Raw genomic sequence first — 17,479 nt, 5'->3', positions numbered from 1 at the left:
TGTTTCAGATAGAGTTTTGCTCTTGCCGCGCCCAGGCTGGAGTGCAATGGTATGATCTTGGCTCACTGCAACCTCTGCCTCTCGGGTTCAAGCAATTCTCCTGCCTCAGCCTCCCAAGTAGCTGGGATTACAGGCGTGCGCCACCATGCCTGGCTAATTTTTGTATTTTTAGTAGAAATAGAGTTTCGCCACGTTGGCTCTCAGGCAATCCACCTGCCTCAGTCTCCCAAAGTGCTGGGATTACAGGCATGAGCCACTGCACCCAACTCAAAGTACCCATCTTAAAGAGGCATTGTGAGGTTGAAATAAGATTATGCATATCAAGTGCTTTAATCAATACTTTTGGTTATTGTTCTTGATATTTACAACACTGGAAGAAAACAATATACATAGTGGATAAGAAGAGGACCCTGAAGTCATACTGGCTGGGTTCAAAAACAGACCCATGCCACCTATTAGTTGGGCAACCTTGGGCAAGCCACTTACTCTCTCTGAGTCTCAGTTTCTAAAAGATGGAGGTGCCTACTTCAACCATAAAATGCATTTAGCTTTATCTCATAAGGACTCAACAAATGGTAACTCACTTTATCAACCATACTTGTTCAAAAGGTAGATATTTGTAAAGAGTAACGGACCTATCAGAGACCTTTCTGCCTCCGGACTAAACATCTCCAGTTCCTTAAACAAATCCTCTTTCCTTATTGGCCTTAGTTTCTCTTACTCCAATCTCTTTTCAGAAGGCATTCCAGGTTGCTGCAACCTCCTTCCAGTGTGACACACAACTGGATCTCTTATTAGAGTGTCTCACAAGCATCGTGTGTGTGTGTGTGTGTGTGTGTGCATGTAAGAGGGAGTGTATGAACTACCACCTTCCTGCATTCTCACTGCTGTGCTTTGATAGTGCAGCCTGAAGTGGTATCAGGTTTTTGGGGAGTAGCAAAATCTCAGCTGTAGTTTATCGAGCACCTAATACATGTGCCGGAAACAAATGCTCAGCATATTACATTAACTCATTTTTTCACACAATAACTCTGGGGAATAAATTTATTATCATCATTTTTAGGTGAGGAAACTGATTTAGAGATGTTTTAGGTAAAAAGCAAACACAGCTAAAATACGACTGAACTGAGATTTCATCTTCAGTCTATCTTACTCTGGAGCCATGATCTTAACCCCTATACCACATTTCCTCCCGCACATATTAAGCTGTGCTCAACTCAAATATTAGGTCTTTTTGGTTTTTCTCATGTGATGTTAATAAGATAGGTCTCCCTGGCTGGGTGCGGTGGCTTATGCCTGTAATCCCATCACTTTGGGAGGCTAAGGTGGGAGAATCATAAGGTCAGGAGATTGAGACATCCTGGCCAACATGGTGAAACCCTGTCTTTACTAAAAATACAAACATTAGCTGGGCCTGGTGGCATGTGCCTGAAATCCCAGCTGCTCAGGAGGCTGAGGCATGAGAATCACTTGAACCCAGGAGGCAGAGGTGGCAGTGAGCCGAGATCGTACCACTGCACTCCAGCCTGGCGACAGAGTGAGACTCCGTATCAAAAAAAAAAAAAAAAAAAAAAAAAATCCCTAATCTTGCTCCTTCACAGCTGAGTTTTTGAACCTCAGCTTGAGGTCATCAGTCATCTTTTTTTAGTTTTGTAGAGACAGAGTCTCGCAATGTTGCCTAGGCTGGTCATGAACTCCTGGGCTCAAGCAGTCCTGCCTGGGCCTCCCAAAGTGCCGGGATTACAAGCGTGAGCTACTGTAACCAGCCGAACCTGCACTCTCACTGAGGCTGCAGGAATTGCCACCACCTACTCAACTTTGTATTGTATTCCTATTCAATTTGATCACATCAAATTTAATCCTGCATATTCTCTCTCCCGTCTAGTTAAAGTCATTAGCATATATAATTTCATAAGTCACTAGTAAGAAGGAGAACAAAGCCAAGTACAAAGCCTTTTGGCAAGCCATTAGATTTCTCCCAAGGTGTATTTATTTCTATCAAGTAATCATTTCCTAACGAGGATGATGTTCAACCTGTTACCAAACCACCAAACTGAATTAACATCCAACCTCCACTTCTCTATCTTGTTGACAACTGTTTCTTGAAATATAGGTCTTTATGGTCAGTATCTACAGCTAAGGTCCATTCTAAGAAATGTTGTCCCAGAAAGAAGTGTGGGTTGAAGGCTGAAGTGCATATAAAAAAATATAAATACGGGGTCTGCAGTGTTTAAAATATTTTAAGGGGAATATCTCACCTTTCCATTCAGAAAACATTGATGTTAAATATATAAAGGGCAGAAGATGAACAGTCTCCCAACAGCAGCCTCCCCTGGACAGCTTCCTAACCCCAACCCAACCCAATATTACACAAGGACAGTACTCAAAGGAGCAACTAGTATTCATATGTAAATCCATGGGTCATCTGGCTTCCTTCATTGGGCTGGGAGTTGCTCAAGGGCAGGTATAAACCCTTCTCTTGCCTTTTTCTCCGCCTGCTAGAGCAAGGCATTAGTGTTCTTTCTGCCTTGGTACCTCCATTAACACAGAGGAAAGACTAGCGGTGGTGATTACAGTCTTCTCTTAAAATTTAGAGACTGAGGCTCTACCCTAGCAAGTCCTAGCCCACTGATGTCCCAGAACTGTGAGTCTACTTAATATTAATCCATTCATCAACCTCATTGCTTGGTCCCACAGAGGGGTGACTTGTGCCTGTGGAGAAAAAGACTCTTTACCTCAAATATAAACAGAGGAGAGTCTGACATGCCAACCATCCTGGCCTGATCCTCTCAGACTCTGCTAGGATACTGCTGTGAGGACCCTGCAGAGCCAGTAGGGCATTCTGGGTAACAGAATGCAAAATGATGCTATCTCCCCCATGGGCCTCCCCAGGGTTTCTTGATTCCTGGCTCTGTAAAAGTTGAGGCAAGCAGTTTTTAGACTCGGAAGGGGGTGGGGGAAGAGGATGGAGAGAATGGGTGGAGGCTTCCTCTAGGCCAACCACAACTAACTCATTCGCTCTGTCCAGCAAAACCCAGACAGTGCAATTATCTGGTTAATTTGGCCCTTGGTTGGGAGACAGGATCCCAAAATGTGAGGCCAGCTCAGACTAAACAGTGGCTTTCCGTCCTGAGACTTTTCCCAAGTGCTAAAGGATGCATGTGAGATTCCTGGGGGGGTTGCTTATGTGTCCCGCCCATTGATACAGATGGGCAAAGACAAGTGATTCTGATTCCAAGATGGATTTGGAAAGGTATGTCTTCTGGGGAAAAATGCCCAGATGACCTGCTAATTGGTTTCCTGGCTAATTCACCTTTTGGCTTTCACAGAGGGGCATGGCTGGAAATCAAAATGACTCTAGCCAAAGTTTTTCAGTGTGATTGTAGACCTCATAAACTGGCCGAGGGGCCCCAGAGCCCCGGGGTGAGTTATTCTTAGGGCAATTCCCTGATGGTCCTGCTCATAGATTTTGTACCTACAAGTTGGGCCAATGGCATTGCTGAGATAAAAGGGGAAAATTAAAACATGCCCCTGGGATTTCTACAAATGGGATGAGGCAGGGTGAGCTCAGCTGGCAACCAAGTATTTACCAGATGGTTTATGGAAAACCCAGAGTTTTGAGGGAAGATTAACAAGTGGTGGCCGGGCACGGTGGCCTGTAATCCCAGCACTTTGGGAGGCCGAGGCTGGCGGATCACGAGGTCAAGAGACTGAGACCACCCTGGTCAACATGGTGAAACCCCATCTCTACCAAAAATACAAAAATTATCTGGGTGTGGTGGGGGATGCTTGTAGTCCCAGCTACTTGGGAGGCTGAGGCAAGAGAATAGCTTGAACTCGGGAGGCAGAGGTTGCAGTGAGCCGAGACTGTGCCACTGCACTCCAGCCTGGCGACAGGCTGAGACTGTCAAAAAAAAAAAAAAAAAAAAAGAAGCGGTGAGTGGTGACTTATCGCCCTTGGAAACTGACAAGCAGCCTGGAATCTGTAGAATCTTATCAGTTATTCATTCTGCAAATAATTCCTTCAATTCTCTTTTGTGCCAGGCCCAGTGCTACTTAGGGTGAGATCCAGACAGTCATGGTCTCTACCCTCAGGCAAATCATCCCACTCAAAATGTATGGCTAAAAACTCGGATAAGGGCCAGGAAGGAAAAGTTGAAGAGCTATAAAAGGGAATAACCAGGTTACCTGATACAAATCTGGAAAAGGCTCTGAGAAGGAGTCTTTGAGGAAAGGATTTTAAAGCTAACACTTCGAAGGATCTAATCTGCTTTTTGAGGAAGATCACTCTAGCTTTGGTATGAAGAATATACATTGGAGATGGCTGGAAAACATGAAGTTGTGAGGCTGTTGATGAGGAAGATTGGACAAGAGTTGAGGGTGGTCCAGCCAAGGATCTAGGTGATGGGGATGAAGGGAGAAGTGCAGGGACTAGGAAATATCAGAGGTGGAGTCAGCAGGATCCAGTCATTGAATGGGTGCAGTGGTACAGGAAGAGGGACACATTCGGGAGCTGGAGCAGGTTTCCGGTAAAGGTGGAAGGTAGATGGTCACACTCTTCACTGAGAGAGAGAATTAGGGAGGAGTAGGGTGGGTGCAGGGGAAGATGATGTGTCCTGTTTTGGAGAACCACACCGCACTCCCTGTCACTCCATACCCTGTACTTCTGGTCTCCTTATCTTTGCTCACACTGCCTCCTCCATTCACACACTCTTCATGCCACCATCTCCACTTGTTGACATCCTATCCATCCTTTGATCTGTTTCAAACACCACTCCCTCCTCGAGGCCACATCTGAGTCTTTCAGTTGACTGTGACCTCTGCTGCTGCGAGCGCCAAATTTGGACCTCTCATCCCTGGTTTCTACCTGTAAGTTCAAACCCCAGCTTCACTGCATTCTTACTAGCTTTGTGACCTGCCTGGGGAATTTATTAAGCTCTCTGAGCCCAAGTTTCCTCATCAACAGGCAAATTGTGTGGATTGAATGAGTTATTGCATGGAAAACACTTAATATGGTATCTAGCAAATAGTAAACGGTCAATAAAAGTTTGCTACCATCATCAATGTTATTGTTCTGTAGGCCACGTGCAGTGGCTCATGCCTGTAATCCCAGAACTTTGGGAGGCCAAGGCAGGCAGATCATTTGAAGTCAGGAGCTCGAGACTAGCCTGACCAACATGGTGAAACTCCATCTGTACTAAAAATACAGAAAAAAAAAAAAAAAAAATCAGCCAGGCATGGTGGCACATGCCTGTAGTCCCAGCTACTCAGGAGGCTGAGGCAGAAGAATCGCTTGAACTCGGGAGGCAGAGGTTGTAGTTCACGCCACTGCACTCCAGCCTGGGCAACAGAGTGAGACTCCATCCCAAAAAAGAAAAAGAAAAAGAAAAGACTTAGCTAACCTCTCCTCCTAGACCACAGGCATTTGGAGACTGGGCTTCTTCTTCTATATACACGTTTTCCACATATTAGCTAGCTAGCATAGTAGACTCTTGACAAATATTTGCAAAATGAACAAAAATAACCTGCTCTCTGCCATGGAAGGAAAACCAGGAGACATTGGGTTGACTTGAAAGCCACAGAATCAAACTGAAATTCAAAGTGTAGGTGTTTTAATATTAAACCAACTCAGTTTGATGCTTAGGAGACCTTTCTGTTTCTCTGACACACTAAGCTCAAAAAGTGCAGGGAGAAGAACAGTCATACTCCCCTATTTTAAAAATTGTATTTTGAAATCATTTTTACAGCAAGGACCTTGTCTATGTTAGTTACTGTGTGCCTTTGATGAGGAGGAGGAGTAGGAGGAGGATAACGAATAATGATGCTGATGATAAATGGGTAACATTTACTAAGTGCCCAGTATGTGCCAGGTACTGTTCTGAGCACTTTTCACGGACTAACTCGTTTGATCCTCACAGCACCTATGAATACAGGCTGATGCTATTATTGCCCCAGATGGACAGATGAAGAAACTGAGCTGGAGAGAGCGTAAGTCACAAGGTTAGTAGCGGGTGGTGTTGGGATTCAAATCTGGAGTATGGCTCCAGAGCCCATGCTCAAATGTGCTCTCCTAAGGCTGAGCACAGTGTTTGACAGAGAGGAGCTCCTCGCTGAACGAATAGGAGAAAGCTTTGATCTGGAGCCAGGAACCACACCTTCTATTCCTGATTCTGCCACTGCCTCCCTACACAGCCCTAAACAAATCCATGTTTCTTTCCACATAAAATGAGGGACCTGGATATTGATATTAATAGCAATAGCAAGAGATAGTATTTGCGATTCTGATCCCTTCTGAGGTTTTAAATAATTTAATCCCCATAATGATACAAGGAAATTGAGGCAGACAGAGATTAAGTCACCTGCCCAAAATCTAGAAAATGAGAGAGGCAGGATTCAAGGCACTTCATTATGTTCCTAAACCATGCTCTCTAGCCCAGGTAGCTGCAAGGAGATGCTCCAGGGGCCAAAAGGAGCAGTATGGAACAGACAGACGTTGGGCTCCACCTGCCCATTTCCATCAAAGCAGCTCTACGTGTCTCTCTTTTGTAGAATGAGTTCCTATTTGACATTTCCCTTGAAGAAAGGGTCTCTGCTAAAACATGAAAGGTTGAAAACCACTGGCCCAAATAATTCTGAAATTTAATGAGACTCCCAGGTATAAGCTTGGACTTTTCTGGTAATCTTAGCTCATTATGAGCACATAAGATGGGGACCAAGATTGTGTGTAAGAACAGTCCCAGCTGCAGAAAAGGTCAGACAACACTGCTAACGACGAGCTCCTACCTACCTGCTCCACTCGGATCTCAATCTCTCCATTCACCTTCTTCCCATGGAAATACTTTGACCTGTAAAGGGGAAGAAATCAGCTGAGTAAGGATGCAAGCTGTTTTACTCTTTTCTCCCTTCTCCCACAGGCCTCACCCCAGAGGTGCATATGACACATCCTCGGCCATCCTACTGTCTCCTCCCACCTTCACTGCTGATTTTCTCAGTCTTTTTTTTTTTTTTTTTTTTTTTTGAGATGGAGTTTCACTCTTGTTGCCTGGGCTAGAGTACAATGGCCCAGTCTTGGCTCACTGCAACTTCCACCTCCCAGGTTCAAGCAAATCTCCTGCCTCAGCCTCCCGAGTAGCTGGGATTACAGGTGCCCGCCATCGCACTCAGCTAGTTTTTGTATTTTTAGTAGAGATGAGGTTTCACCATGTCAGTCAGGCTGGTCTCGAACTCCTGACCTCAGGCAATCCACCTACTTCGGCCTCCCAAACTGCAGAGATTACAGGCATGAGCCACCGCGCCTGGCCAATTTTCTCATTCTTTATAGGTGGTGCGTGGTAGAGGGGAGAGGGTGGATGAGAAGATTGGAGGCTCAAGTCCTGGTTCTGTCATGTCACTTGACCTCCCTGCATCGCAGTTTTAGCGTCTGTAAAAGAATGATATTAATAATTGTGCTACAGGCCAGGCGCTGTGGCTCACACCTGTAATCCCAGCACTTTGGGAGGCCGAGGCAGGTGGATCACCTGAGGTCAGGAGTTCGAGACCAGCCTGACCAATATGGAGAAACCCCATCTCTACTAAAAATACAAAATTAGCCAGGCATGGTGGTGCATGCCTGTAATTCCAGCTACTATGGAGGCTGAGGCAGGAGAATCACTTGAACCCAGGAGGCAGAGGTTGCGGTGAGCTGAGATCACGCCACTGCACTCCAGCTGGGCAACAAGAGCGAAACTCAGTCTCAAACAATAATAATAGTAATAAAAATTGTGCTACATATTTCTAAGGGTTACTTTGAGGATTAAATAAGAAAAAGGATCCCACATAAAAAGGTTTGAAATGACGGCTATGCTAACTATCCTAATCTAATCATTATACATTACATGTATCACAATACCAATATGTACCCCATAAATATGCAAATTATTGTGTATTGATTTTAAAAGAATGAAAGGATGTTTATAGTGTTTTATCCATATTTATCTTAAATTCATGATTCTCATCGTGTTATCTTCACATATATGTTAATCCTGTGTCCCCTACCCTTTGAAGGCAAAACCACAAATGGTTTACCTTGGCATCCTCCAACCCTCCAATTTAGTCTTCAGAAATATGTTGAATGTATAAAAGAATGATGATTGCTAGAAAGTGTGTAATTTAAAGTCTTTAGAAAATACAGTTTTGTTCAATCCAGTTTCATTCTCAAGTATATATTTTTGTGTTCTTTTAACATTAAAAATGTTATGGCATTTTAACTCTTAACAAAAATCAACGTTTTAGTGATGCCCATTATCCATATCCAAATCTTCTAACTATCCGAAAAAGAGAATCCTACATAAATAATGCAGTATTGTTTTATTGAGTTTTACCTATATACCCCATATACTCCACCAAAGACTTATTATTGATCTATCCACTCTCACCCATTTCTCTATTTTTCTATTTGTCTAATAAAGCAGTCCTCATTCATTCCTTTGTCCATCTGCCATCCATCCATTCATACGTCTGTCCATTCGTCCATCTATCCTTCTTTCCTTCTTTCCTTCCTTCCTTCCTTCCTTCCTTCTTTCCTTCCTTCCTTCCTTCCTTCCTTCCTTCCTTCCTTCCTTCCTTTCTTCCTTCCTTCCCTCCTTCCTTCCATGGACTTTCTTCTACACCCCTGCCTCCGTCTTCTCCGTCATCAGTACATGATATCCCTATCTACCCATTGCTTAGACATCATCCCTGTACTCACTGATTCTACATTTTAATTATTTCTCAAATTCATTTACCTGGTCATTTTTCTCCATAAGCACCCTAATCCTGACCTATGATTCATCTCTCTACTGAGAGTCTCTTCATATTGTTTTCATACTATTTATTACAATGACAATTAATTATAATTCGTAGCTGGGTTTAATGCCTGTGTACCACTAAACTATAATGCAGCTCCTTGAGGTCAGAAACAACCTATCATATTCATCATTTTCTTCCTAACACCTACTAGAGTGCTTAACACATAGCAGGTACTTGATTAATATTTGTTAGATGAATACATGAGTGAAGTGACTGATGAAAAAACACTTGTTGAGTATCAACTCTGGTGCCAGAAACTCTGCTATAGAGTTTAACGTACATCCTTTCTCGTTAGTGCTCACAACCACCACCACGAAGTAGATATCATTATTTCCAACTTACAGATGAAGAAACTGAAACCCAGAGAGACTAAATACTTTGCCTAAGGGATCTGAACCCAGGACTTCTAATTCCGTATCTGTGCTTTTGCTCAACTCTGAAAAATAGCAGTGAAAATTGGGGTCTTTATGGGTTTGGATATCATCTCACAAAAAGTAACAAAAGTTCCCACTTTCTCTTTTTGATTATTGGTATGATGACACTAATAGTTCTCAGTGACTTGCTGTGAACTGGGCATTGTGTTAAGCATTTCCATAAACTTCTTTGGGACAGAGACAGCTCTTTGTTTCCTAATACTCACTCTCCCCTTTTTCCACAGTAAGAGAGTTTACAGATTGGTACATAAAAATGTGCATCCCAACTCTCCCATCAGCTGGGTGCAGCCACAAGATTGATTTCTAATGAATAATTTTTTAAGCATTAAACAACCTTCTTAGTCTCCTATTCTTTTCCTTGGAAGATGGATGTCATCACCCATTTTTTTCAGCCTTCCATTTGTGAAAGAATCCTTTTTGCGAATTTACTAATAGCTTCGGTCTGTCTGCCTCCAAAGTCTCTCTGCCTACTCTTAGCTGATGCCAGTAGAGTTAATCTCTTCCCAAGACTGACTGACAGCTCTGATATTAGCAACACTTTTTCTTACATCCTGATGGGCTTAGATGTCAACTAGGCAGTACTTTAGTAGGAAAGGAACTATTAGTGTGACTTGAAAGCAAGATTTTGATTTTTTTTTTTCTCTCAGCAATGGTCTTCAAATAAATACCTGTGTGGACAGCCTCATGCAAAGAGAATCTTTTCATATAGTTTGTGAATTTTAGCATGACTCCTTAAAGGTGGTATCGGCAAATTCCAGACACAAGGACAGGCCCACGTCTAGTATTTGCAGCGCCTGGGGCAAAGCGACAAATGGAAACCTGTGTGTCATACGTCTAATATTTAAAATTGACAAAATCAAGCCAGCAAACATTTAAATAAAAGACATCTGTCCACCAGGCATGGTGGCTCATGCCTGTAATCCTAGCACTTTGGGAGACTGAGGCAGGTGGATCATGAGGCCAGGAGTTTGAGTCCAGCCTGGCCAACATAGTGAAACACCATCTTTACTAAAAATACAAAAAATTAGCCAGGCGTGGTGGTGGGTGCCTGCAATTCCAGCTACTCGGGAGGCTGAGGCAGGAGAATCGCTTGAACCCAGGAGGCTGAGGTTGCAGTGAGCCAAGATTGTGCCATTATATTCCAACCTGGGTGACAAGAGTAAAACTCCGTCTTAAAAAAAAAAAAAAAGAAAGAAAAGAAAAAGAAAAAGAAAAAAAAGACGTCTGTCTCCCTTCCTTGGCAGATACAACTTCATAATAACCTTAAAGACTCAGAATGTAGACTTCTGAGAATTCTTTGCGCTCTACCCAGCACATGGCAGCATGAGGATTGCCAGCTCTTGGTTCTCAGACCTCACCCAAGATCCTCCTTAATTCCCCACCCACTCTCCTCTGTCCTGCACCACTGAGACTCCTGGTGCGGGTATGTGGCTGACCCAGACCACGTGGCCAAGCTTCATCTACTCCCTTCCCTTCCACAAATGGTTGCCCTTTGGCCACCTCTTAGAAGATGGACCAAGAAATTGGCCTATATAGGCCCTGAAGTTGGGTTAAGGTCCTTTTGAGGAGGGAATTCTAGAGTTTGGGTACCCAGGGCATGGCTTAAGAGTGCAATTTGCAGGGTCTTGGTGGGAATATCCCCTCAGTCCTAACTCCTCTGCCTGTCAAGAGAGGTGTGGCTAATAAAGACCAGAGCAGGATCCAAGGTAGGTGTCCTTTGTGGATTTAAACAAGTCATTAGCTTTTAAATCCAAGCTCCAAATTTAAAAGAAGTATTTGGTGGGCCTGGGACTGGGAATGGTAACCTATGATTACAATCACCAGCATACTGGGGGAAAAAAACAAAAAAACATGGATTTGCAATTACACAGGCTTGGGCAAAATCTTAGCTCTACTACTCACCCACCATGTGTTCTAAGACAAGACACTTAGCCCTCTGGGTCTCAGTTTCCTCATTTGTCAAGTGGTGATAGTAACTACCAGGGAAGGGTGTGGTGAGAAACTCACATAATCCTCTACGCAACAAGGCAGTAAAGTGCAATGGCTTCAGGGCAGACAGCCTGGATAGGACCCCTACTCCTCCACTCGCTTGTACAAGTTTGGGTAAACCAACCTCTGAATGCCTTAGTTTCCACACCTAGGAAATGAGGATAATAGCAGTAGCCACCTCTCAGGGTTGTCAGGAGGATTAAATGAAACAAGACATACAAAGCACTGAGAATAGTCCCTGGCATATAGTAAGCTCCAAAGTGTATAGCCCACGGCCTGAAACAATCCACAAGAGCAAAGAGCTATCGAGTGTTTACCCTGTACCTAGTGGATGCTGCATGGTGGGGGCCCACAAATAAAGCAATCTGACCCTCTTGGGGGTTACAAAGCAGAATTATGACTCACCTTGATCTGTTTCATAGGTGCAAAGAGTGATGGCTGGTGATGGGGACAAAGAGGTGGCCTTGGTCTATAAGGACAGCCAGCCCCTTCACATCCTTCCTCCTATTTGACCCTCATGCCAACCCTGAGGGGTCTAGGATAGGGATCACTCCCCACATGTTCCAGATGGAGAAGTCTCTGCTCAAAGTCACACGAGTGATCTGGGTACCCAAATCCTAGAGGGAAGAATTTCCAGCCTTTCCTGGAGACACTAAGTGGTCTTTCAGATTTTTTGGATCCAGTCCAGAGCCCTGGCGTCCTTCATGATCTGGACCCTGCTGACTGGGGATCTGCTTCCCCTCTGGTTTGCTGTCTATTTCATGGTCGCATCCAACTTCCTGTGCTTCTCTAAATACTCCCTGTGCTGTCATGCCTCTGAGCCTCTGCACAGGCCATCACCTCTGCTTGGCGCTTCCTTGACTGTCTCTTTCTCATGTTCCAAGATCCCATGAGTGATATCTACTCTGTTGAGTTTTCCCTGACAGCACCCCCTTCCCTGGCTGGGCTGACCGTCCTCCCTTGGTTCCTACAGCACGCTGCACTTACGACCATTCCAGCCCTTACCACTCCATGTTGTTATTATACATCACTTATCTGCCCTCTGCCCCCAAACATCTAGTCTGTGAGCTCCTGGAAACCAGAAACGGAGTCTCCATGCTCACTGTGTCTCCAGTATCCAGCACGATGAACTAGGGCACAGGACACAAGCTTAACAAATGTTCCCTGACCGGGTAAGGAGATAGTCTGTAGGCCGGCCTTTCCTGGAGATACTTGACTGCCATCTACTGGCACACCATTGTAATACATTTACAGATCTACAGCCACTGCGATGTGGGGGCATGGACCAGGCCAACCTGCGCAACTGGCATTCCTCGATTTGATTCTAATCTGGAACCCGAAGCACTTTGCACTACACCAATACCACCCAAGCAGCTGTGGTCTTAATGGGACCTCACCTTCCCAGGAGAAACATTTGTTTTGCCCATCTCTGGAATGTTTACTGCAGGGCCTGGCAGACGGACTGGGGCTGAAGCTGAGGGTCAGGGAGTCCATCCCCCGCCTGGCTGCAAGTCAGAAGTCTGTCTCCTGATGGGCCACACAGACTGCTGCCTCCTTGCCGGGGGCTCATTCAGGCTTGAGCCGCCTCTGAACGGCTCTGTCTGGCAGAGGGAAGGGTAGGGATGGTCTGGAATTCTAGATGCCTTTGGGGGCTGGGGTTGCTGCCTCTGTAATTGACTGGCTGTCTGACCTCAGGCAAAATGGATGGACCCGCTGTGCCTAAGGGCTCTGTCTCTCACAGCTGCCTCCTCCCCACACCCTAATATGTTCAATCTCATAACGGGCTCCCTGAATACCTCAGCCAATCAATCAAGTCCTTAGCCTGGGGAAGAAGGTGGGGGAGCTCTGGATTCCATGAGGATGCTGTCTCTGTGGGTGGTCTCATATTTTACTGCCACATCTGAGGCCCCAGGAAGAAGAATATTATAAAACTGGTGCTGCCTGGGTTGGGAAATCCCTAGTTGGGGGAGGCGGGAAGTGCGTACAAGACAGATTGATGAGGAATGGGTACGGGGCTCTTTTGTGGCTGCAGCAGGGGCAGAAGAAGGGGAATTTATACAAACAGGATCTGTGTTCAAACAGGACTTCTTCTCCCAATGAATTGATCCTGTATGTAGAGTTAACGCAGGCAGGGCTTGGTGATGGACCCTCCAAGGAAGGAGAGGTCAGGAATGTCCTGTCCCAGGGACAGCTGTCTCTCCGCAGGTCACCCCCACTGGGGGTGGGATGGAGATAGAGAAAGAGATTTTCATGTTTCTGATGCAACACGTCGGTTGCTGATTTGTGGCCCAGGCAGAAGCAGGGGAGACAGCCTATGGGCCGTGCAGAAAATGGTTGAAGGCAAAACATTCAGGCTTTGCCAGTTAGCAGGAGAGTCACGTGGCAGGCTGGATGGGCAGAGATGTGGCAGAAGAAAGACCTTGGAACACAGAGGGACCCAAGATCTGATGATTCTAGCTCCATTATTTTCTCTTGAGAACAGCTCACCCTCCTGGCACCTTCCCATTGACAGATAGAGGGACTCCCCCACCCCAAACGATGGTGCAGCCTCTCGGTCCTCCATGCAATTAGCAAGGTCCAGTGAATCAGGAAGGGAAGGAATGCTCTAATAGTGATGAGACTCCCTACACCTGTATGGGAATCTGCGGAGGCAAAAGACTGAGACATAACAGGGTCAGAGGATGTGACAAATGATCGCCACCTTTCGCCTCTGAGAACAATAGAGAAGGAGACTTTTGTGGGTAGGATCTGATCACAATTTACATCATTTATTCACTCCCTCATTCAATCACTACTTATTCAGCCTTAGGTAGACTAGGCACCATCCCAGACATGGCAGTAGATACAGCAGATACAGTGGCAGATGTAGTCCTTGTTCTTGGAGAGCTTACATGCTCATTGAAAAGACAAAAGTAAATAAATAAATAAACAGATAAAAAGAATGAGTACTATGAATAAAAAGCAAAATCAATGGAATTGAGAATAAGACGTGGGGTGCAGGGGAGATTGGACTTTAGTTGGTAGAAAAGGCTTCTTTGAAAGACACTGAGGCTGGGAGCAGTGGCTCATGTCTGTAATCCCAAAACTTTGGGAGGCCAAGGTGGGCGGATCACGAGGTCAAGAGATCGAGACCATCCTGGCCAATATGGTGAAACCCTATCTCTACTAAAAACACACAAATTAGCAGGGCGTGGTGGTGCATGCCTGTAATCCCAGCTACTTGGGAGGCTAAGGCAGGAGAATCACTTGAACCCAGGAGGCAGAGGTTGCAGTGAACCAAGATCTCGCCACTGCACTCCAGTCTGGCAACAGAGCGAGACTCTGTGTCAAATAATAATAATTAAAAAATAAATAGATAAAGAGAAGAGTACTATGAATAAAATGCACAACCAATGTAATTGAGGACAAGATGTGGGGTGTAGAGAAAATTGCACTTCAGTTGGTAGAAAAGGTTTCTTTCGAAGACACTGAACATACACAGATAGACAACCTACTATGTGCTAGAGTCTGCAGGCTTTAAGGAAACAAGTGCAAAGACAACATAGCTAGCTCTTGGCCTCAGGGGGCTTACTACCTAATGGCAGGGACAGACACAAAAATAGAAAATGACCACACAGGGCATTCACACAAATATTACCCTCAACTCACAGAAAAAGCAGCCAACTCAGCCTGAAGGTCAGGGGTCACTTTCCTGAGGTCACGGTGCATCCATCCATCCAATGTTTGGTACCTAGTCTTTGCCAGGGCTGCAAAGGTGAGTGCAGCAGGATCTGGATGTATGTGTCTGCTGAAAGCACACGGGCAAGGACAAAGGAGGTAGGTACACTCTGGGGGCACCCGAGAGAGACATGAATGTTCCTGGGTATGTCCTTTAATGCACAACAGGCACAGAGCAGAAGACCTGGGTTTAAGTGGGCAGCTCTGGCACCTGCTGCCTGATTTTGGACCAGCTTCTGCTTCCTCTTCTGTAGATGGGGATAAGAAGATCTATTCACAGGGTTGTCAACAGGATTATATGAAGACACAGATTTAAGGGCCTCTGTAACCTGCCAAGAATGTGCTAGCAAGTGAGCTGCTCCCCGGTGGGCTGCAGGGGTAGAACTTGATCTCCCCAGGTAAGGAAGTGCATGAGCACAACGAGCCTTGGAGAAAAGCCCAGGTCCCGTTCAGCTATTTATTTCTTAGTGCTGCCTCAGGCCAGTGTCAACCTTCCTGAACCTTGGTTTCCTTATCTGTAAAAATAAGAACATTACTACATCTGCTGTAAGGACCCCATGAATGATACCCCTGACACATGGCAGGTGTTTAACTAATGTTCACCTCTCTCCCTCCTGTGCGTCAACATGATGGGTGGAGGGTCGAAACCAGCTGGGTATGTCCCTGAGAACATGACAGGACATTTTCTCTCTCAAAGAGGAAGAAGATGGCAGCATCTGCCTTGCTCTAAATGAAACACTGCTTGGTGTCGAGCATGATAGAGACCTTCCCTTTCTAATCCCTGGGAGCCCCCTTCCTCTCCAGCATAGGCCTTTAGGGTAAATAAAGTCATCAGGGCCAGGCAAGGTGGCTCACGCCTGTAATCCCAGCACTTTGGGAGGCCGAGGTGGGTGGATCACCTGAGGTCAGGAGTTCAAGACTAGCCTGGCCAACATGGTGAAGCCCCATGTCTACTAAAAATACAAAAATTAGCCAGGCATGGTGGCATGAGCCTGTAATCCCAGCTACCTGGGAGGCCGAGGCAGGAAAAACACATGAACCTGGGAGGTGGAGGTTGCAGTGAGCCAAGATCAAGCCATTGCACTCCAGCCTGGGCGACAGAGTGAGACTCCATCTTCAAAAAAAAAAAAAAAAAGTCATCAAACACCCACTCCCTGTGACTGCAGAGGACAGGCTAGAATGTCATCTCCCAGTCTCTACCCCTCTCCTCTCTAAAGACACAGCACTATGTGACCCTCATTCCTACAGATGTCTGCAAGTTCACAGTCTTCGTACCACAGAAAGGGTTAACGTTTGGAAGGCTACATCATGCCTTCAGCAAACACTTACTGAGCATCTACTAAGGGCCCAACTGAGGAAATCCCTACAGGAAAAGTAATATACTAAAAAGTAATTCATACCAAAGTGCAAGTGACTAACATCTGATCACTCCAGAAAAGGCGTTTTTGATGGCTTAAGGAGGATAAGGGGATCATGGGGATATTGTGTGTCTTGTTTGGCAAGGGAATGTGGAGCCTGTCGAGGTGAAAAGTGCAGAGCACCAAAAGAGAGGCTAAGAGCATTTATTATCCATTCATCCACCCAACTATCTATCCATGAATCTATGAATCCATCCAACCATCCATCCATCCATCCATCCATCCATCCATCCACCCACCCACCCACCTACCCACCCACATATTCATCCATTCATCCATCCATCCACCCACCCACCTACCCACCCACCCACCTACCCACCCATCCACCCATCCATCCACACATTCGCCCATCCATCCACATATCCATCCATCTAGGATATACTATATTCTCAGCACTGTCCTAGATAGGCCCTTGAAATTGCACTGAACAAAACAGCCCCCTTGCCATCCTGGATTTTACTGTTTAGCCAGGAGATAGTCCCAGAAGAGGAACTAGACCAAATAGTTACTCTGACACCTGTCTTCTTTATCAGAAGTTGCCAACTACTAGACCTTATTGAATCCACAGTCTTGTTGCACTTAAATTGTATACTTTTACTTTTAAAATAGAACATTCGCTGGCAAGGTGACTCACGCCTGTAATCCCAGTACTTTGGGAGGCTGAGATGGGCAGATCACTTGAGGTTGGGAGTTCGAGACCAGCCTAGCCAACGTAGTGAAATCCCATCTCTACTAAAAATACAAAAAAACTTGGCCAGGCGCAGTGGCTCACGCCTGTAATCCCAGCACTTTGGAAGGCCAAGGAAGGCAGATCACAAGGTCAAGGGATTGAGACCATCCTGGCCAACACAGTGAAACCTTGTCTCTACTAAAGAAAAATACAAAAAAATACTAGCTGGGCGTGGTGGCGTGTGCCTGTAGTCCCAGGTACTCAGGAGGCTGAGGCAGGAGAATAGCTTGAACTCGAGAGGTGGAGGTTGCAGTGAGCCAAGCTTGCACCACTGCACTCCAGCGTGGGTAAGAGAGTGAGACTCCATTTCAATAACAGTAATAATAATAATAATAATAATAATAATAATAATAATAATAATAATA

At 45.4% G+C, this 17,479-nt stretch overlaps 1 protein-coding gene across 1 annotated transcript in view; it reads right to left on the bottom strand.

Annotated features, from left to right (window-relative positions):
- The window catches only part of SYN3 (synapsin III), a 548,862-nt gene that overhangs the window by 461,977 nt on the left and 69,406 nt on the right, over nt 1-17,479 (bottom strand). Inside the window, exon 3 of the mRNA XM_023189045.3 lies at nt 6,788-6,845. Coding sequence (XP_023044813.1) covers nt 6,788-6,845 — 58 coding nt within the window. The remainder of the gene's footprint in view (nt 1-6,787; nt 6,846-17,479) is intronic.

This window comes from Piliocolobus tephrosceles, chromosome 19 (genome assembly GCF_002776525.5).
Source record: "Piliocolobus tephrosceles isolate RC106 chromosome 19, ASM277652v3, whole genome shotgun sequence".
In the NCBI taxonomy this organism is placed as follows: Eukaryota; Metazoa; Chordata; class Mammalia; order Primates; family Cercopithecidae; genus Piliocolobus; species Piliocolobus tephrosceles.
This window is presented reverse-complemented; position numbering and strand designations above follow the sequence as displayed.